Here is a 23,686-nt window from a genome sequence, read left to right on the forward strand (position 1 = left end):
CTGTCACAGTTTAGTCTGAACTGTAGATCAACAAACAACTTAACAGAGATAAAAATATCACATACACTGTAAGCCCGGAATTTGTATTTACTAAAATGCTTTAATTACAATGCACTTAAATGATGTAAGTTTTATGATGTTACTATAAAATGTTAAGTATATTCTACTAATTAGTAGACATATTTGGAAGTACAAAAAAGTTTAAGTTGAATGGAATTAAATCACTAAGTTTTAGTCATGACCACACCTTTTTTATCTTCGCATTGCATTGTGGGTATTGGGCCTGTTGTTGAAAATGTGTTATTTTTATATGCAGGGGTTCAGCGGGGTTGTGGTGTTAGTGTTAATTTGGATTTAATGTGTGTATGGCAGTGTTTATTGGCCTTTTGTGTTTGTTTTTGTATTTTTGTAGAGCTGCACCATGAGTCAGAGCCATAGGAAGAACAATGGGTTTCCTGTTCATCTAAAACTGTTACTATACAATGGAAATCTTAGTGTCTCATTATATTAAAAACACTTTCCGTACTAGTAAATGACATTGACCTGGCTCCTGTTCAGGCTACAATATATTAAGTTGAATACTTTCATAACTATTATGGTCAGGAATATGATTCTGACTTTGATTATGTTAAAAAAAAAGGTGTTTAATCAATGATAAATTAATCTGGCTGCAATTTAGAAAGTTAGTCAGTGTAACCTAAAATGCTGAGTTGAATGGTTGGATAGTGGGGTTGATTTTACAACAGATTTAAAGTACAAATAACTTGTCTTTTAGTGTTTTCTACTTAATAGTTTAAGTTCAATACTTTTAGCATTAAAGTTTAACCTACTTAAACCAATTGATTAGTCAATCATTACCCAGATCATTTCAGTGCAATCACTTGCCTCAAATTTTTTGAGTAAACTCTACTTATCCGGGCTTATAGTGTAATAACACCTTTATAAGCCTCAGAATCAAACTCACTCGTGTAGAAGAAACGCTGCCATTTCAGCATCAAACTCCATTCTGTTTATTTAGAGATGTGTAGAATAGAGGAAACAACAACAATGCTTCAGGCTTTTATAATTTTATCACTTTTTATCACTCAAAGTTGTTACTCTGTGGTTCTCATTTTCAACTCAAACTTGGTGTTAGTTTTCTAATAGAGTGACTCACTCTTCTCCCTCTAGTGGTCACATACATTCACATTGAAACATGAGCCTATAAATGTGAATAAATTCAGCTCATATCTATGCAACACAATACACTGCCATCTTTGGCATAATGTAAAACTTCTAAATACTCTATTGGCACTTTTTTTTGGGTCAGTTTTGAATCTTATAAAGTAGAAATACTACATGTAGCTCATTTAAAGGTGGCATAAACCACTTGAACTTGTGTATTTGTTTTACATGACATCAGTATCATAGAATGTACACTGATGACATCTTGAGGGAATGGTTAGTTTGCATTTATATTAACCCATAAAGACCCAAATATCCACCAGTGACCAAAATCATTTCTCTCTCTGTAGTGCTCTGTAGTGAACACGGAAATATTGTCATCTTCTACAACATTGGTCCACCAGTAAACCCATGGAGTTGGATCAGTGACAGTGGATGGACACACTGGGTTTATGTTCAGTTAATGATATACTTTACTATAGAATGGTCCATATACATAGAAAACAACAAGTTACCAGGAACATCAGCATGTGTTCTCTGGGAGGCGGGAAAGGCAGTAATGCATGGGAAAATAATCTCCTTCTTCTCGCATAAGAAAAAGAAAGAGACCTCAAAAATATTGGAGCTAGAAGGTAAAATTAAATCATTAGAGGAAGCCTACTCTGCCATGCCAGATGAGCACACGCTAAACAATATAAGGAAAGCTAAACTGGAACTGAATGAAATAATAAATAAGAAAATGCAATTCTTGGTGCAAAGGCTTCGCTTGGAGAACTTTGAACATAGTAACAAATCTGGGAAATTTCTGGCAAATCAATTAAAAACAAATAAAGAGAAAACAACTATTTACTCCGTTAAAGATCCAGCAGGAAATATTAGCCATGACCCCGACAAAATAAATAACACTTTCAGGGATTTCTATAAAGCATTATACACATCACAAATAGACCCATCAGATGATAATATTGATCAGTTTTTCAGCAACATCAGTCTACCAAAATTACAACAGGAACAGAGAACATCTCTGGACTCACCTCTCTCTGTTGGGGAACTTCAAGAAGCTCATGAACATATGCCCAATAATAAAGCCCCAGGTCCAGATGGTTTTCCAGCAGAATTCTACAAAGAATTCTAGACTATTCTGGCACCTACTTTCTACAAAATGATATTAGAAATAAAGGAGAAAAATGAAATACCCACAAATATGAACGTAGCTAACATTACTCTGTTGTTAAAACCAGGAAAAGACCCCACATTCCCATCCAGTTACTGCCCAATCTCATTAATCAATGTAGATCTAAAAATAATCAGTAAAGCTCTGCCCAGAAGAATAGAGAAAATAACTCCTTTAATAATCCATCCAGATCAAACAGGTTTTATTAAAGGTAGACACTCTTCAACTAACACGCGCAGATTAATTAACCTCATAGATTATTCTAACATACACAATATGGAAACCATAATTATTTCTCTAGATGCAGAAAAAGCATCGGACCGGGTAAACTGGAAATTGCACTTTACAACATTAAATAAGTTTGGATTTGGATCGTCTTTCATTGACTGGATTAGGATATTGCATAAGAACCCACATGCATGTGTGAGGACCAATGATCAAACTTCTCCAAACTTCTGTCTGCACAGAGGCACCAGACAGGGCTGCCCACTCTCCCCCTCACTTTTTGCCCTCTTTATCGAACCTTTAGCAGCTGCCATTAGACAACAGGAAGAAATAAAAGGAATCCATACCAGGAATATAGATCACAAAATAAGACTTTATGCTGATGATGTATTACTTTTTCTCCAGAACCCACAAGCATCTCTCTATCAGACGATCACACTTATAAATAACTACTCATCAATATCAGATTACTCCATTAACTGGACTAAGACCACAGCTCTGCCTATTAACTGTCACTTTCAAGGTGTGCCCAATATTGCAATACATTCAGGAAATATTAGATATCTAGGTATAAATATTTCATCCAGGTTGTCAGAACTAATAAAATTGAACTATGTTCAACTCTTGAAAACAACAGAGGATGATCTTCTGCGGTGGAGGCGATTATCCATTTCACTCATGGGGAGAGTTGCCACCATCAAAATGCTGATTTTACCTGAAATTAACTATTCATTTTCCATGATACCCATCAAACCGTCCTCTAGTTGGTTCAAGTCACTGGACTCACACTTATCTAAATTCCTTTGGGAAAACAAGCCATCACGTATAAGTTTAAATACATTACAACAGACCAAAGACAGGGGCGGTTTAGACCTTCCCAACTTTGGCCAATATTTCCTAGCCAATAAGCTGCAGTATATCTCCAAATGGCTCAAACCTAGTTATCTAGATGAGCCATGGCTAGATATAGAGCAAGCAATGTGTGATGATCTAGCAATCTCTGACTTACCATTCATTAGTTCAACCATTAAGCATCATAAATGTTATAAAAGTGTGAACATCAGCTCCACTCTGACAGCCTGGTGGGAGTTTCTTAAAATAAATAAATGTTCATTCATTCCATGTAAGTGGACACCCATCTGGAACAACCCTGACATCCTGCAAAATAAAATAATTATAAACTTTACTCAATGGAAGAACAAAGGAATAACACATTTAGAGAATATCATAATGGATGGGAACTTTGTACCATTTGACACGCTCACTTCACAACATGGGATTAGCATGCATTAGCATTAGCGCGGGGGGGGGCTGGTGTCCCTGGCCCCTTGGGACCTGTGCTCGGCTGCTGTGGGGCCTCTGTGGGGTTCTCGTTGACCATCTTCGGGGCGGGTACACTGTTGCCTCTCGGGGGGGGCGGGCTGGATCCCCCCTTTCTGTGGTGTCTGCTGGTTGGCCAGGCCTGGGGCCCTCTTGGTTGGTCCCTGATCCTTGGAGGGAGTGTGGTTGCAGTTGCATGCCTGTGTTCTTCACCTCAGTCTGTTTGCCTTGTTCACTTTGTCACAGCAAATTAATGTGAACAACTAATGTGTGGATTTGTTACTGGTATTATTTGTTATAGGTATTATTTGTGCAAACGTGGTATACGATATTTTGTTCATGCTTTCTTTTCTTATATTCATCATTTCATAGGTCTTATGTATTTCATTGTTGTTGTTGTTTTTTTTGTAGTTTTGTTTGTTTTGTTTTTTTTCTCTCTCTTCTGCCCAGTTTACTCAGTTCTGGTTGTAGTTATTGTTACCATTATAATTGTCTCCATGGTTGTTACTGTTTGTATTGTTGATACTTTCTTGTGAGGGTCTTTGCCACCTTCTTCTCTCTTGTTCTCTCCCCTTCTTCTACCCCCCCCCCCACACACACACACACCCCATGTCAGGTCCGGCATCGATATGTGGTTCAACAAAACTCATAATAAACACAGTAGAATATCAAAGGGTGCTTCATACACTTTATGAAGTTACCCTTGGCAAAGCAAATTTGTTCAGCACCAAAAGGAGCCAGACTACCATTCTGCTGTTACGACACTGGACTAGACAAAGAGGAAGAAAAAAAAAAAGTAGTGTGAGATACTCCCTGATAAAATGTCCAAATAAAAGAAGATATACAAGAAAAGGTGTCAGAAAAATGGGCAATGATGACTGGGAGTACAGTTGGTGTCGGCTGCTGCCTTATCGGTATAGACAGCTGCCTGTCAGCCAGCTTAGCCCATAGAAAGAAAGAAGAAAAAAAAAAAGATATACTTTACTGAAAAAGTCACTTTTTCGTAAGTTTTCTGTTTTTGGTATAGTAACCCTCAAATGCAATCTCAGGATGATGATTAAAGTACATGATCAGTAAATTAAATAATAATAATTTAGAAAATACCTGATTTTCACTGAAGAAGTGCAAAATGGAGAGGATAACATTATGATAAACAGAGATAAATCACTTAAGAAAGGTTAAATCTAGCAAAAATTTCATATGGAAACTGTCATAAAAGTAGCACTGGGTCTTTATGGGTTAACTGTAATCAGTGTTTTCATCTTAAAATGTATAAGGTCTATGTGAATGTGACTGTTCTCTATGATGAGTGAATGTTAAACTAGATTTATTCCTAAACAGGCAGACATTTGAAAGATGCAGCACTTGGCGAGATTAAAGCTTGGCTATGATAACTGTGCATATGTGTGTGTCACCCCCACAGGCAGAGCACATCCCTCCATATGACGTAGTTCCTTCCATGAGGCCCGTTGTCCTGGTGGGACCTTCCCTTAAAGGTTATGAGGTACATGTAGGACACACTACAGCTCCCACAGCATCTGACTCAGACGCTCAGTCAGATCTTCTCCTCTTAGTCGCTCACATTACTTGTTTTGAACAGACTTTCTAGCTTGACTGATGTCTAATTCTGATATTTGCCTGTATATAGAAACATGTTTTAATACAATGATCCTATAAGTCTAGTTATCAAGCAGATATGTATGTAATGGTATGGTATGTATGGAGACAGTATATTTTAGAGTATAAAACAAATTAAAAAAAAATTAACTAATAAATATTGCTGGACCTTGAGTCTGATAGTGCACTGAGCAGTAAATTTCAATTATTATAAATAACTATACAAAAAAAATGCAAATACAGTTGAATGAAAGAAATAAGCATTCATCTGTTTTATATATTCATTTCAGCTATGGCAAGTTTGGAAATACCATGTACATACAGGGGTTATGATTCAATCTGCTACAATATACTGTGGTTTTGCGATATACATTGTGATGGATTGTTCTAATTTTAGAACTGCTAAAGCCAGCTTTTGCAACTCAGAAGTCGTGATGCCATATGTTGTTTACATTTACCGGGGTAAAGAAAACATTTGATTGAAAGATGTTAATAGGCAAAAAGATGCACAAATAAAATATATTGCTGTCAATAAAAAGGGACTGAAACCCAAGTATGTGACGAGTCAGAGGCAAACTATCAAAACCAAAATGTAGTTTAGAACCAAAATGCAGTTTTCATTTAATAATGTGTGTTAGAATCAGATTTTGCATGTCTACATTTTGTCAATTGTGTGTTTGTGACCTTTACTCAGTTTATTATTAGACACACATGTATTTATTTTTTTCTTTAAAAAAGAGCACCCAGTGACATTGAACACATATTTATGAGCCTGTTTTGATCAATATGTTTTTTTTTTGGTTCAAATTTGATATAAGTTCTATAAAAGGGGGAAAACCAGGGCTCAGAGCCAGACCAGTTGAGAACTACTCTACCCATGGCAACAGACTACAGATTACTTTTTTATGCAAGTAGGACAATGGGATCTGTATTTATTTATCTCTCTTTTCTTAAGTAGGAAAGGATAGTCAGAAAAATGAGCTTTTGCTTCTAGCCAATTCCTTTTTTGGTTTTTATGATTATTATAATGATTGTACTAAGTGCAATGATTAATGTACAAACCAAAAATAAATTCATTCGTTCATTCATTCATTCAAATATTGTCTGAAGAATGCCACTTATCGAGCTCCTGTAGGGTTTTGAGGCAATTCTTACTCACATTCCTTTGCAACTCATACATTTTATATATTTTATTTAAATACGAATTTATATATGTATATGTATATATATATATATACACACACACACACACACACACACATATATATATATATATACATATATATATATATATATATATATATATATATATATATATATATATATATATATATATATATATATATATATAAAATGTTTTAGCCACACAATACCTGCAGAATATTCTAATACTAAAATGTGTCAATATTTACTTACACAGATTTAAAATCATCTGCTGATGCTGATACACAAAATCTGAGACAGGCCCTTATTATCTGACAAGATCAACTGACCAATCCATCAGCCAGGCTGTATTTGGATATGCATCTTTTCTATCCATTAGTGCTGTGTAATATTGACTTTAACTGGCATCCTCTTTATAGTCTAGTGTATCTATCATCTCACTTTCTCTGGGTGAAGGTGAATTCCCTGTAGACCAAACTTACTTTAAGTTTGACTTCATATCATAAATGTTTGCATTTCCAAAGCCACAATATTAAAACTGAAACTGCTCATTGATTATCACTTACTATTGGAAGCACAGGGCAAACCATAAAGGACGTGGAGGGAGGTGGGAGCTGGGGTCAGTTGTCATGGAATCACAGTCTTCACCTCCTATTCTGGTGTTGCCGTGGCAACTACCTTGTGGGTAAACTGCATCAGTCTGAAAAAGTGGAGCATTGCTTGAAATTAGAAACAGAGAACAATGTGTATTGCACTACATGTTTGAAAATGAGAAGAACCACTAAATGGCATCTCAGCATTAGGAAAGGAGATGATTTGTTATCTCAGTTTATTGATTCCTTCAAAAGAATCAATATCAGAGGCCAGTGTAAGTTCACAAAGACGGTGTGCTAGTTCCACAGATTGAACCAGTTCATTGAATCCACTGTTAACGTATATAAGTACATCATGAGATTATATATTGTATCTACACAGACCGATTCAGGTGGAAGCTAACCAAGCCTTGCCTTGCTAATGAGACTATTTTTTTAGCAGACGGCTGCCCCATGTTTCAGCTCAAAGGACATGAAACCCGTCAGCCCACTGTCACTGTCATTTGACCAAATCAGACTGACATTTGGCACAGCATTGCCTGTTGTGATTTATGTATGAGTTCTGACATTGTGTCAAATGCTTCAGACCAATGGAATGACTTTCTGAACAGAGAATTAGGTTTATGCATCAGTGTGAGGCATTCATATTCATGGGCAAAAGCTGAATTTAAGTCTGCACTGTACAATCACACAAATTCATGGCCTGAGTATTAGTGCAACACTTCTCATTGTAGATGTTAATTATGTCAGGTATATTAAAAGGGTATGTTTCTTCCTATTATTACCTCCGCCAAGCGTAACGGCAGAGGTTATTCAATTCAATTCAATTCAATTTTATTTGTATAGCCCAATATCACAACAAGGTTATCTCAAAGGGCTTTACAGAGTCAGTTGGATGTAAACAACAGTCAAATAAACAGCAAGAAAATGAGTAATGTCCAGGGCATCCCCCGTCCTTAGACCCTCCTTCTCGGCAAGGAAAAACTCAAACCCAGTAGGAAAAGGGAGAAACCTCGGGGAGAAACCTCGGGGAGAACCACAGTGAAGGAGAGATCCACTCCCATGGACGGACAGGCTATAGATGCACCATGGACGTCCATTTGCAGATGTAGTTCCAGTCTGCAAGGATGCAGTAGGGTGGACACATGAGGGGTCTATCCTGCTGGATGAGACAGGCAGGGGCGAGGAGGCCCATCCACAATGGTGAGGACGAGGACGTCCATCCAGACAGGTGGGGGAGGGGGTCAGGACACAGGTCAGGGCAGGACACAGATGGGTCACCGCAGATCCTCTTGTCATTGGCTCCCAAGCGGCTACAGCTGAAAAAGTAGCCACTCCCCCGGAGGGGAGTGGGGAAAGGGGACACCGGGTGAATAGTAATGCACAGACTAAGTTGGCTAAATATTAGAAAATATAAATACAGACAAAAGTGGTACGTAGAACCAGAAACAGCTGATAGGACTCAGTGCCTGTACTTCCCCCAGCATTATTGCTCCTTGGGCAGCTAAGACTGAACTGTGGGTTCAGTCTGGTTTTAACTAGCCTGACCATAAAGTTTTTCAAATAGGAACGTTTTCAGCCTGACCTTAAATGTAGAGACTGTGCCGGCCTCTTTAATGTTAGCTGGAAGCTGATTCCATAAAACAGGAGCTTGGTAACTAAAGGCTCTAGCTCCTACTGTACTTTTACAGACCCTGGGAACTACCAGTAGATCTGCATTCTGAGAGCGAAGGGTTCTGTTGGGATGGTACAGCACCAGAGCATCTCTGAAATACGAGGGGCCCATACCATTAATAGTCTTGTTTATAAGAAGGAGGATTTTAAATCTAATTCTAAACTCGACTGGAAGCCAGTGAAGGGCTTGGAGCACAGGGGTGATGTGTTCTCTTCTATTTGTTCCTGTTAGTAGTCTCGCTGCCGTGTTCTGAACCAGTTGACAATTTTTTAGAGAGCTTTTAGGACATGCTACGAGAAGGGAGTTACAGTAATCTAATCTAGATGTAACAAACCCATGAATTAATTTTTCTGCATCAGTTTTAGATAGAATATTTCTAATTTTGGCTATGTTGCGCAGGTGGAAGAAGGCGGTTCAGGTTATGTTTTCATCGTGGTTTGTCTGTCTGTCTGTTAGTAAGATGACTCAAAAAGTTATGGATGGATTGTCATGAAATTTTTCAGGAAATGTTGATACTGGCACAAGGAACAAATGACTACATTTTGGTGGTGATCGGGGGGTGGGGTGGGGTGGGGGGGCTGATCTGCCTTGGCAGAGGTTTGCGCTCTCTGAGTGCTTTTCTAGTTGTTACTGTTTTGTAAAGCTTTTATGCAATATCGTCTTCAGCTTGTAGAAAACCCATGCAAATTACACATGAAATATGCAAAAATATACTGAGCACTTAATGCTAACATCCACACTAAAACATTTTTTCTTCACAAGACAACAAAAGAACCTCTGCTAGTTCTTACAATGTCACTTTCTGGGGTAATATATTAAGTTTTTTGACTGGGAGTTTCACCCTGACCATTTTACTATACTATTCAAGCCTGTGCCATCTTACTATCTACACTTATATTAAAGTCCTGGAAACCTGAGAAGTCCCCAAAGTTTGACGTGTGTCTGAAGGAATTAGATAATGTTCTACCTCTAGAGAAAATTAGATTCACAGTGTCAAAACAGGAGGAACTCTGTGAGAGAATGTAGCAGCTTGTGGTTAGTCTGCTCCGGAAATTAAAGTAACTTTTTTAGAGACTGATCTTATGAAATCGGATTGTATGTCATGCCAGTTCTTATGGTATTTGTCGTCCTATGCGTATGCATTTTCGACCTTTCGCTTGCTATTCAACACCATTTGATCGTGTCAATTTACGCCAAGATCTCCGGTTCGCATAAATCTAACCTTAACCCTAACTTTAACCCTCAGTGTGTGATATTTTACGCCACGTGAACATACAAGAAAAGCTTATAATGTGTACAGATAACATGCCAGTTAAAAGTGGTGTGTATATTTATGTGAGTCATGATATCATGTTGGCTTTTTTACCAGTCAAGTGTGCCACAGTTTCATGTGTCAAAATGTATGGGCAACCAGTCTTTTGTGCTACTACCAGTTAGTTCTTCATTTTTTAGCAAAGAGAAATATATATACACTGCCGGTCAAAATTTTTAGAACACCTCAATTTTTCCAGAATTTCATTGAAAATGATGCAGTTTAATGTCTCAGTGTACTCTGAAATTAAAGCATAGAACAAATAAACAATTGAAGTTAAAAAAGAAATCATGGAAACAATTTAGAAACCAAAATGTATTCTAAACTTTTGACTCATCAAAGTAGCCACCTTTGGCAGATATAGTGGCATTCTTTCTTCAATAGAAATCAAATATTCTTCAGAAAGTTCTTCCCAACTCTTTTGCAGAAGTTCCCATAAATGTGTAGCACTTGTAGGTTGCTTTGCTTTCACTCTTCTGTCCAGTTCATCCCAAACCAGCTCGATGGGGTTTAAGTCTGGAGACTGTGCTGGCCACTCCCTGTTTTCAAGCATACCATCTTGTTCTTTTTTCTTAAGGTAGTTCTGGCATAGCTTGGACTTATGTCTTGGGTCATTATCGTGCTGTAGGATGAAGCCCTGACCAACTAGACACATCCCAGAGGGTACTGCATGGCGCTGCAGAATGCTGTGGTAGCCGTTTTGGTTCAGGGTGCCTTTCACTCTGTACAAGTCACTGACCCTGGATCCAGCAAAACAGCCCCAGACCATCACACTTCCTCCTCTATGTTTGACAGTTGATGTCACACACTGAGGAACCATCCTTTCACCTACTCAACGGCGTACATAAATCCTGTGGGATTAACCAAAGATTTCAAATTTTGATTCATCAGTCCATAACACCTTTTTCCAGTCTTCAGTAGTCCACTGGCGGTGCTTCATGGTCCAGGCAAGCCTCTTTTTCTTAATCTGAAGTCTCAGCAATGGCTTTCTTGCTGCAACTCGACCCATCAAACCTGCAACTCAAAGTCTTCTCTTCACAGTTGAAACTGAGACTTGCTTAGTACGACCACTGTTGAGCTGTGCTTGAAGCTGTTGTCTTGTGAGTCGCCTATTGCGCAAGCTGTTGACTCTCAGAAACTTGTCTTCTGATTCTGTTGTGGCTTTGGGTCTGCCAGACCTCTTCCTGTCAGCATTTCCCACAGTTTCTGAGTGCCTTTTGATGGTGAAGGAAACTGTACTTACTTACCTTGACTTTATTGCCAATTTCTCTGTAGGAAAGACCTACATTTTTAAGTGTTATGATGGTCTGTCTCTCTTCTATCATTAATTGCCTTTTCCTCGCCATTTTTATAGTTACATGCTACTTTCTGCAATACAATTCTGTTCAAATAATGCTCACAACGGTATGATAAAGTGTGTTCCAACACTACTTTTATGCAGACAGAGGAGGTCGTAAGTAATTAAGAAACGTTGGGACACCTGTAGGAATTGGTAGCACCAACTTTCGAGGCTTGATCAACCTCCATTGCTGTAGCACTGCTTTAAGTTGTTAACCCATTTCTTGTTTGCTGAAAAAGGCCTTCTTGTATAATTCTGTACATTCTGTACATTATTTTTCAGTTTTGTTTAACCTTACCGTTTTTTTTTTTTTGTTTTTTTTTACCTCTGGCAGTTCACCACTTACCTTTGTACCATTTCAAGCTGTTCATTGGATTTGAACTGCTTGAATTTCAATACAAAACTGGAAAAATTGGGGTGTTCTCAAGGGAGTAGGTTTGATTCTGACATTGGTGGGGGACACAAAAGTGCTCCAAGGCAGCACTCCTGAAAGTTGATGTTTTTTTAGCATTTGCGATCATAATGGAGAGCTGATCAAACAAGCAAACAATCATAGTCAGTCGGTTCTAGCCACTTTGGCACCCTCGGCAAGATATGAATTTGGTGCCCCCCCCTTAAAAAACATACACATGCACACAAACACACACACTCATACATATGGGGGGGGGGGGATACACGAAGCATGAGAGGAGATGCACAAAGCAGCCAGAAGTAAACCACATAGAAACATATATCAAACAGCCAACTAGCAGTAAACCATATAGAAACATGAATAAATCAGATAGAAACATTTATAAACCACATAGAAATATATATCAAACAACCAACTAGCAGTAAACCATATAGAAACATAAATAAATCAGATAGAAACATTTATAAACCAGCCAACTAGCAGTAAACCATATAGAAACATAAATAAATCAGATAGAAATATATAGAAACCAGCCAACCAGCAGTAAACCATATAGAAACCACATAGAAACATTTATAAACCAGCCAACCAGCAGTAAACCATATAGAAACATATAGAAACCATATAGAAACATTTATAAACCACCCAACCAGCAGTAAACCATATAGAAACTTACATAAACCACATAGAAATGTATATAAACCACATGGAAACATATATAAACCAGATCAGCAGCAGTAACCCAGACATCTTAGCAGATATCTCATATCTTAATCATCTACAGTTCCATTATTAGCCAGCTTTGCTTTATTTCAGTTCAGCTAGCTGTTGCTAGCAACACAAAACTTTTTGTTAACATCATGAAAGGTTACATCCCTCTATGATTGGATTACTTTTCTGCCTCCTCTTCTCTCCTCTTCTAAACTGTGCAGCTAAGGCCTTAGACGGCCTTTTCATGGTGATAAATTCTCCAACCTTTACCTGGATGCGTAGTTCAACACCTGTCTGACACTGTCATTCAGATCTGCTCTGTCTCTGTCACACACACACACACACACACACACACACACACACACACACACACACACCGTGAGCACTGGTCAGGGAGAACTCACCTGAGAAATTACAGGGGGGGGGGGGGGGGTTGTTGTTTTGTTTTTTTTTCCTCTCATTTCTTTATTTTTAAGACAATTAAGAGAAATTATCATGTTATCAGTTATCAACCTATGCCACAAACCGGCCCTGCACGCATGGACACACATGCGCACACACTCATGCTCGCAAACAGACACATGTACAAATGTAATTGTAAGTGACACCTCTGATACTCAATTCCGTCTAGCTGACGTGACCCAGGCAGAACAAATGTATACATGTTGACAACAGACGCTAAGCGGTTGGAGATACAACTGCCTCCTGTCCGGTCCAACTTTTTTTAGTCCTGTCCTGTCTAACTAGCAGGTAACTGTAGCTTTTACAAGCAGATGGAGTAACTGTGGGGACAGCCATTCACATGTACGATAGCAAAACCGCAGAGCCAATCGGAGAGTGATAATTAGGTTAGAGGCAGGACTTCTAGCAGAGACTGACTATTAAACCTTTGTGTGCCATAATCATTGACTAAACACTACGGACAGCGGTTGTATTGGTAGGGACAACACAGTAGTGGCTGGATATTGGTAGGAACGTGTCCCTAGCATCCCTACGCAATTCTACGCCCCTGGGTGTTCTAAAACTTTCGACTGGTAGTGTATATATATATCTATATCTATCTATCTATCTATCTATCTATCTATCTATATATATATATATATATACACATATGTATACATACATATATATATATATATATATATATATACACACACACATACATATATATATATATATATATATATATATATATATATATATATATATATAGATAGATAGATAGATAGATAGATAGATAGATAGATAGATATACACTCCATCCATCCATTAACCACCGCTTATCCGGGGCCGGGTCGCAGGGGTAACAGTCTAACCAGGGATGCCCAGACTTCCCTCTCCCCAGACACCTCCTCCAGCTCTTCCGGGGGGACCCCGAGGCGTTCCCAGGCCAGCCGAGAGACATAGTCTCTCCAACGTGTCCTGGGTCTTCCCCGAGGTCTCCTCCCGGTGGGACATGCCCAGAACACCTCCCCAGGGAGGCGTCCAGGAGGCATCCGAAACAGATGCCCGAGCCACCTCAGCTGGCCCCTCTCGACGCAGAGGAGCAGCGGCTTTACTCCGAGCTCCTCCCTGGTGACTGAGCTCCTCACCCTATCCCTAAGGGTGTGCCCAGCCACCCTGCGGAGGAAACTCATTTCGACCGCTTGTATCCGGGATCTTGTCCTTTCGGTCATGACCCAAAGCTCATGACCATAGGTGAGGGTAGGAACGTAGACTGACTGGTAAATCGAGAGCTTCGCCTCTCGGCTTGGCTCCTTCTTCACCACAACAGACCGATACAGCGACTGCATCACTGCAGACGCTGCACCGATCCGTCTGTCAATCTCACGCTCCATCCTTCCCTCACTCGTGAACAAGACCCCAAGATACTTGAACTCCTCCACTTGGGGCAAAGATATATACACTATATTGCCAAAAGTATTGGCTCACCTGCCTTGACTCACTTATGAATTTCAGTGCCATCCCATTCCTAGTCTATGGGGTTCAATATGACGTCGGTCCACCCTTTGCAGCTATAACAGCTTCGACTCTTCTGGGAAGGCTGTCCACAAGGTTTAGGAGTGTGTTCATGGGAATTTTGGACCATTCTTCCAGAAGCGCATTTGTCAGGTCACACACTGATGTTGGACAGAAGGCCTGACTCTCAGTCTCCGCTCTAATTCATCCCAAAGGTGTTCTATGGGGTTGAGGTCAGGACTCTGCGCAGGCCAGTCCAGTTCATCCACACCAGACTCTGTCATCCATGTCTTTATGGACCTTGCTTTGTGCGCTGGTGCACAGTCATGTTGGAAGAGGAAGGGGCCAGCTCCAAACTGTTCCCACAAAGTTGGGAGCATGGAATTGTCCAAAATGTCTCAGTATGCTGGAGCATTCACAGTTCCTTTTCCTGGAACTAAGGGGCCAAGCCCAGCTCCTGAAAAACAACCCCACACCATAATCCCCCCTCCACCAAACTTTACACTTGGCACAATGCGGTCCGACAAGTATCGTTATCCTTGCGACCGCCAAACCCAGACCTGTCCATCAGATTGCCAGATGGAGAACTGCGATTGGTCACTCCAGAGAAGGCGCCTCCACTGCTCTAGAGTCCAGTGGCGGCGTGCTTTACACCACTGCATCCGGCGCTTTGCATTGCACTTGGTGATGTATGGCTTAGATGCAGCTGCTCGGCCATGGAAACCCATTCCATGAAGCTCTCTGCGCACTGTTCTTGAGCTACTCTGAAGGCCACATGAAGTTTGGAGGTCTGTAGCGATTGACTCTGCAGAAAGTTGGCGACCTCTTCGCACTATGCACCTCAGCATCCACTGACCCTGCTCCGTCAGTTTACATGGCCTACCACTTCGTGGCTGAGTTGCTGTCGTTCCCAAACACTTCCACTTTCTTATAATACAGCTGACAGTTGACTGTGGAATATTTAGGAGCAAGGAAATTTCACGACTGGATTTGTTGCACAAGTGGCATCCTATCACAGTTCCACGCTGGAATTCACTGAGCTCCTGAGAGCGACCCATTCTTTCACAAATGTTTGTAAAAGCAGTCTGCATGCCTAGGTGCTTGATTTTATACACCTATGGCCATGGAAGTGATGGGAACACCTGATTCTGATTATTTGGATGGGTGAGCGAATACTTTTGGCAATATATATATATATATTTTTTTTTATTGCATCTTTATTTAAAATGAACGGGTAAATTCACCAGCAGATCGACATTGGTAAAAAAGAGATAAATGTCATTCCAGTTTTTGTTGAGTCCTGGAGATGCACCTCCCCAGCCCATAAGGCAAATGAGTCCCTAAAATAAAAAGCCTCAAATCATGGAACAAAGTTCATTCGTTCTTGTAGTGACCATTCTCCTTCAATATCTTAAATTTAACAGCAATTGCACTTAGGTAACTACAATGGATATACATTATCCTCCAAAGGATGATCTGGTTTGCCCAGAATAAACATAGCCAGATGGGGCTCATATACTTACTTAAAGAACACTCTGATACAGCTTAGTTAAAGATTGAACAACACATACAGAACTGTATATAGAAATCAAGAGGGGGTCATCTGCCTCCACTGTCATAAAAATGAAAATAAATAATTTTTGAACACAAGAACTGATGAACTGTAATTCCATATTCATATTGAGTTAACAGAAGAATGAGCCACTGTTACTGTCATTTGAGAAACCCCATTCAAATCATACCGTATAGTTAAGGGTGACGTGGTTGTCTTCTTGTAATGTTCATGTGACATTGATACTTGTTCATACTAGCCTGCATGACCACATTAAATAAAGGAGAAGCAACACTACTATTTAACAAATTTGGATATTTTTTGTTCTTGTTCTGAATAACTCCCTGCTGCGTTTTCAGGCTGTTTGTACGCTGCCAGTTCCCTTTTTGTGTTCTGCATTGTCATCATGAATTTGTGAAAAATGCACAAAGTGTGAGAGTGTGTAGGTAAAAGTGCAATGACAATAGTCAGTTGTTAAGTTTATTAAAGACGGCATTTTTCAAAATGGTGCTGCATACTTACCTATAACAGCATTTTTATTTAGATAATTAGATCACCATACTGGGGAGAAGACTTTTGAGCGTAGTTGAATATTTACCCATCTAGTTTACACAGATCAGCCATGACAACCCCTGACAGCTGAAGTGGTAATAATGTTGATTTTTTTTTTTTTTTTTGTTACAGTGTTGCCTCTCAGTGGGTTGATATGTGAGGCAGGAAGTTAACATTTACTCGTCAAAGCTGATGTGTTGGAAACAGAAAAGTGGGCAGCGTCAGGAGCTGAGCAACTGTGACAAAAGTCAAATTGTGATGAAGCTGTTGCCAGATACCAGTGCAAACCAGATACTCAAATGGGTTGAGACTTGGCCGTCCTTCCTTAGACCACCTCTGGTAGGTCCTTACCACTGCAGATAAGGAACATCCAACAAGACCTGCAGTTTCAAGATGCTCTGACTCTGACCCCACATCCTCAAAGGGTATCTGTAGTGATTTTTTATTACTAGCTCTTTCAAAAGATCACATATAATACTAGCAGTTCCGTCAGGTAACATTCGTCATAGCTGTCGAGTACATGTGAGTACTAAGTTAGTTCTAGCACCGGCAGTGATGCAGATTAGTTGGTTTGTCTGATTAGCTGGGCTGTTATGGACTGGTCACTGACTCCATGCAGTAGACACCAGTCTAATGCCACGGTACTACTATGTGGAACTGGCTCGACTCAACTTGGGTGCCAGGTACTATTGCTGGAGACTGATTCCATTACAGTATACCACCGACTTTAGAGTACCTGGACGTCATAGCAATACTGTGCGTAACTTCTGTGACGTCTGCTCAGAGAGTTGCTAATAAACTGGCTTGTTGCGTGCAGCCCGGTCAAGCTCACACTGAATCTTCTCATCGGCCACCAAAGACAGAAATGTCTGAACCTCCTCGACCAACCACAGTGTCGTTTAGCAGGCTGTCATCATGGATTAGCCTACCGGTATATTTACTGTAAACTTTTGAATGTGTTTTTTAAAATGGCATGTTGTGCATTGATGACGGAATGATTCAGAGATAACTCTCTGACCAGTCAGTGGTCTACAGTGTTTACATGTCACATTTTAGTATCTCTTCACCCGCTTTGGAACCTCGGCCGAGCAACTACTAAAAAGTAGTACCAGGTACCAGATTCCAGGTTCTTTAACATAATGGAAACGCAAAAAGGCCGAGTTGAGTTGAGCCGGTATCATGTAGTGGAAATGCGACATTAAATGACACATTATCAGCCAGTGCTGGGTCACATCTGTAGGACAATGGTGGACTGCAAAGTTTACGGCTGCATAAACAACACAGGCTTTCCACTCAATCTCGCTCACTGGCTGCTCCTTGTTTACTTGCACTCAATCCCAATCAACAATGGTACATCACTTATGTGCGGCAATGGCTTCTCCCCACAGGTTCTGCCCTCATCCGTAATTCACGTAGTAAAAAGGTCCCATGTGGTGCATTTATGGCAGTTTTTTTGCTGAATTTGTGTCTCTTTTCCTTATAAGTAATACACAAAGCCCAATTAATGATGTAAGCATGACCAATACAGGTAGACTTTAAACTTGCCCATTCTGATGACTTCAACATATCAACTTCAAGTACCAAATGTTTACCCGTGTTACTACTTGAGCTTTCATGTGTCAGAATGGTATGGCTGATCAGGTTTTATTATAATTATGGCCTTGGTAAAAATCAACACTTTCTGATTGTTTGTAACACACCTGACTCTCCATTCTGGCCTTTACTGTCTTTCCTAACTGATCTTGTCCTTCCTTTTTTCATCTTTTGCCTCCTCTGATCTGGTCCTCTGGGTGCAGGTGACAGATATGATGCAGAAAGCGCTTTTTGACTTCCTGAAGCACAGGTTTGATGGAAGGTGAGCTATCGTAGAAAGCTGCCGCTATTTGTACCAATGCATCGTCGCCCTGCTCTATGTGACACTGTTTTATTGTTTGTTTGTTGTTTTTGTTGTTTCAGGATATCTATCACCAGGGTAACCGCTGACATATCTTTGGCCAAGAGGTCAGTACTAAACAACCCCAGTAAGAGGGCCATCATTGAGAGGTCCAACACGCGCTCCAGCCTTGGTAAAGCTACAGGAACTATCTCACTCAATGATGTGCATGTCTTGTAGACACTGTCACTTGGAATTGAAACGTTTCCTACTTGTGATTTGTGGAAAAGAAGAGAAATGTATTGTTTAAAAGTTTCCGGCCCAGAATGTTGTTGTCATTTTGCAGCTGAAGTCCAAAGTGAAATAGAGAGGATCTTCGAGTTGGCCCGGTCTCTGCAGCTGGTTGTGCTTGATGCTGACACCATTAACCATCCAGCGCAGCTCATCAAGACCTCACTAGCACCCATCATTGTGCATGTTAAAGTGTCCTCGCCTAAGGTGAGACTGAAGACATAGATAGGAGCTGCTCATACCCACTCATCTAGCCTGAGAGTTTAACTTAGCAGGACCATGCAAAAACCCACAGCTAGTTATAGTCCTGAAAATGTTGCAGTTTTTGTAAGTTAAGGTTACAATTAGTTTCTTGGTTTAAGTTCAGTTTTACAAATGCAGAAGTATTGTGTTTTATTTGTATTTGCAAGAATTGACTCATTTAGTTTAGTTTTCATTTATATTTCCAGGAATTACAAGGAAAGTGTTGATTTCAGATGAAAAAGGTACCATGATAGAATGCATGACATCAAATATGATTCACAAAACCAATGTTCATTAAAGGGCCTATTTTAGGTCATTGCCATTTTTATTCAGTCTAGTGTGTGTTTTTTGTTTGTTTGGGTTTTTTTTTTAGTTAAAATGAAATTATTTTTGAACTGCAACTTTTCGTTTTATAATTTGTTTTAATCAACTCATTATAACCCTGACTCTAATTTTTTTTAGTTCTGAATTTCATCATCATCACATGTATCCTCATCTATTACTTAATTTTCATCGGATTTTGTTGATATTGTATTGAACATTGAGGAAACACCAAGGATCATTGACAACATATAGTCATTGGAAAACATTGTTTTACTACTGAATAATCTTTCATTTTTGATATTGTTGTCAAATTTTCATTCATATTAATATAGGTCTATCATAATTAGAGGTTTTTGCCCCGTATAGAAAGCATAGGCAACTCTTCTTAAATACAGCTTAAGAGCTGAAAAACCCATAGGTATTCTTTCCTAGAAAGGTTGAATTCCCAAAAATGTAAATATCCATAACCCATCTGTACTAACCCAAAACTGTAAAAATGTTATAAATTTTCTGTCATCACATCACTGTCCACAGCTAAAAATAAAAAAATATTCTAAAATGCTTATAACTTTTAAACCTCTAACCCTACACATATGCTTAAAAAGTCTTTTGAAGGAAAATTTCTGAAATTTCCAGCAATATCACATCTTGTTTAGAAATTCAGAGCCTCTTCTGCAGCGACAATGATTCATTGTAACCTGCATAGTTTCTGCTGAGTCAAATGGCAATTGTCCAGATGTCTCTAAAGAAACTTTCACTTCTGTACCCTCGGATAGGACAAAATAAGCTGCCTATTTACAGAGAGTAATAATACACAAAATTACTGTAGCTTGCTGGAAAGCTGACAGGTTAAATGTAGGGAAACATCTGTCCACATCTAAAATATCAAAGTACAACTTTCAAAGTAATAATAATAAAACTTCTAGAGGCTCTGACTTTTCACCACCATTTTTGTGGTGTTTTGTACAGTCTGTTAGATTCATTCATTTATAGACAAAAGCAAAAATGTAAAAATTAAATTAACTGAAGTAGACTGAAATTAAGTTAAATATTCTATGTCACCAGATGCTGATTGTGGAATAGGTTACAAACACCAATTAAATGGTCAGAGGGTCTAAAAGTTGTTGCGGAGTTAAACTTTTGAGTTCATTGAACTTTTTTTGTATAAACCACATCAGGTCACATTCAGCACAGGGTATTACTGGTTGTCTTTTAACATGACTGGAGGCTGTATTTTAGGATATTTCTCGTGAAAATTCATAATATGAACTAGGTAGGTCTAGCACCACTAAGATGATTTCCAAACTCATTGCCTCCTTCTTCTGTGCTTTATCTTTTTGTCTTCTTTTTGGAGGGTTTACTGACAAGCAGTGTAACATGTCAAAGTGAAAATGAAAATGACTTTATTTGCATTTCAAAGTGGAGTATGAGGAAAGCCACAGAGCCTGTGAGGGGACGTCTATTGCAGAACACTTCACTGTACACTGGCAGGTCAGGCTACAGGAGCAGAGACAAGCATGTTATTACTTGTGCCGGTTCTACTTACAGGAAATTCTTTTCTCCAGCAGGTTTAATGATCAAAGTGTATTTGTAATTCCCAGGACTGGAGACAGTGATTAAGTGCCCTGTCTAGCTACTAGTGTGACTTTTCATACAGAGCAGCCCATCTTCATAGCCAGTTTTTAATCCCTGATTGATGATCCTGCCTTGCACTTTTTCCCAAGGTCCTCCAGCGGCTGATCAAATCAAGAGGAAAATCTCAGAGCAAACACTTGAATGTGCAGCTCGTGGCAGCAGAAAAACTAGCACAGTGTCCTTCTGTGAGTAAAAATACAGAATCCTCAACAAAGACAAGAGCAGTTGTAATCTAGAAAGGAAACCCATATGTTCTGCAGTTTACATTTTCCTCCTGTCCTACCTCAGGAGATGTTTGATATCATTCTGGATGAGAACCAGCTGGAGGATGCATGTGAACACCTGGCAGAATACCTGGAGGCATACTGGCGTGCTACACACACCTCACTTAGTACACCACTCAACCCCCTACTGGGACGTAATCTGGGCTCCACTGCTCTCTCCCCATATCCTGCTGCCATTCAGGTGAAGTTTTCAGTTTCAGTTACAGCATGATGTACCCAAATGTTTAAGAACAGATCTCATGCAGCTCTCAAAAAATGGTTTATTATTGAATAAGTGATAGATCTCAAAGTCTTTTTTTTTCTTTTTTAAAAAATATTGCTTTGTGCCTTTTTGGGATTTCTGAAACATTCTCTGGATGTACATTTTCAGTTTCGAGGAGGGTTTTCAGTTGGTATATCTGAATTACACTTGTAATCTGCTGCACCTGAACGTGACTGAGGTGTAAAGGTGTTCTGGTCTTTGAAAATTATTTATTTTTTATTTTCTCATTGACAGCCATGAGGGAACTCAGCCATTGTCATAACACCTTTGTACAACCACTTTATGGGCTTGATTTTGCTCTAAATGTTGTGTGAATATTTGATACTATTTCTACTTTATTTCACTTGATTTTTACTTAAAGGAAATCAGCAATTCAGGAAAAGAAAACATCAGCAAAGGGAGGACTAGGGTATGGATCACTGAATCCAGTTTTTGATACCTAGCAGTAGTTACTGTTGAGAGCTTTTGGTAACTTGTTTTGTCTCACTCAAAGGACAACATGAGCAGAAAAAGAAGCCAATATGGAAGTATTCTAAAGTGTGATATCCCTAGGAGATGTTAGATGCTGGCTCCACTTTCTTCTTATACAAAAAATTACAACTTCTCTCTAGCAATATTGTGTGAAGATTGTTTTAGGAGTCGTTATGTCACATGTGTTGGTGGTCCTTTCCTTGTTAATAAAGATTTTAGGGGAAAGAGAAGGCATTGCTCTACTTTATTTGTGGTTAAGCAGCCTGATGTAAGAGAATTAAACAACACCATCACAGGGCTTTGTTGGACCATCCCAAAGCCTTATTTTACAGTACTTGATAAAACCTTATCTAGACTGCAGGTATAATGACGCTACATTATCTAATGTTAGAAATAATAGGGTCTTCCTTTCAATACCCAAGTAGACTGTTATTTAGACTGGTTGTCCTTGTAGAGTGAAGGTTTATACATATGCAAAATGGATATTATTGTTGGTGTCTTTAAATTTACTGGTACTAAATTGCAATGCCCACCTGTTAGCATAATATAGCGATATAGAGAGTCTCGCCTCTTGCAGTTGTGCCCCATGGAACCTTATTTTGGAAACACAATGCCTCTTGCTGGACCCTATTGCCTTATGGGTGAAGGAGGGGTACATCTTGTACAAGTCGTGAGTACATCACAGGGCTGACATATAGAGACAAACAATCACTCTCACACCTATGGGCAGTTTAGATTAACCTATCAGTGGGAGGAAGCTGGAGTACCCGGAGAGAACCCACGCAAACATGGGGAGATGTAAGTCCCACCCACGCAAACATGGGGAGATGTAAGTCCCACCCCCATTGACTGGTGTTGGAATTGAACCAAGGACTTTCTTGCTGTGAGGCACGAGTGCTATCCACTGCATCACCGTGTCACCCTGATACAACAATATTAAAAGTTAAAGCTGCAAGCAGCATTGGGCAGGACTTCGCACCCTGGCTGGGTTCCGCCTCCCATCCTACCAACCGTCACCTGTCCCACCTCCCGTCCCTCCACCCATTCTTGTTTTTTTTGGCAGTTTAGTTATGAGTACTCATTATTTAGCATTTTTAATAAGGCTTTTATTTTGAAAAACCCTACTGAGTGTGTGTGTGTGTGTGTGTGTGTGTGTGTGTGTGTGTGTGTGAGTGAGTGAGAGAGAGAGACAGAGAAAATCAGTTTTAATCAGTTTTTTATATTATGCAGGTTGGATCAGTAATAGCAGTAGTATTAGATGAAGTAATAGCAGTAATAGCAGTAGTGTCATGTCGGCTGTTGGACTTTGTCTGTCTTTTCTGTTTTGTTTGTCGTTTCCTGTTTTATTTTGTTAAGTTTCCCTCTTGTGTCTTGTCTGTTGTCTTTACTTCCTCTCCCTGATCATGTTCACCTTTTCCCTGATTACCTGACTCCTCCCTGATTATCTCCACCTGTGTCTCATAGTCTTCCCGCCCTCCTGTGTATTTAAACCCTCAGTCTTCCCCTGTTCAGTTGCCAGTTTGTGCTCTACAAC

General features: G+C 39.6%; 1 protein-coding gene across 2 annotated transcripts in view; it reads left to right on the top strand.

Moving 5' to 3' along the window:
- Positions 1 to 23,686, top strand: part of cacnb4a (calcium channel, voltage-dependent, beta 4a subunit) — a 116,265-nt gene that overhangs the window by 88,303 nt on the left and 4,276 nt on the right. For both annotated transcript variants that reach the window (XM_030124959.1, XM_030124960.1), the window contains 6 exons: positions 5,307 to 5,387; positions 18,566 to 18,624; positions 18,726 to 18,835; positions 18,989 to 19,140; positions 21,225 to 21,320; positions 21,424 to 21,600. In XM_030124959.1, the coding sequence (XP_029980819.1) occupies positions 5,307 to 5,387; positions 18,566 to 18,624; positions 18,726 to 18,835; positions 18,989 to 19,140; positions 21,225 to 21,320; positions 21,424 to 21,600 (675 nt within the window). The remainder of the gene's footprint in view (positions 1 to 5,306; positions 5,388 to 18,565; positions 18,625 to 18,725; positions 18,836 to 18,988; positions 19,141 to 21,224; positions 21,321 to 21,423; positions 21,601 to 23,686) is intronic.

Source organism: Sphaeramia orbicularis, chromosome 21 (assembly GCF_902148855.1).
Source record: "Sphaeramia orbicularis chromosome 21, fSphaOr1.1, whole genome shotgun sequence".
NCBI lineage: Eukaryota > Metazoa > Chordata > Actinopteri > Kurtiformes > Apogonidae > Sphaeramia > Sphaeramia orbicularis.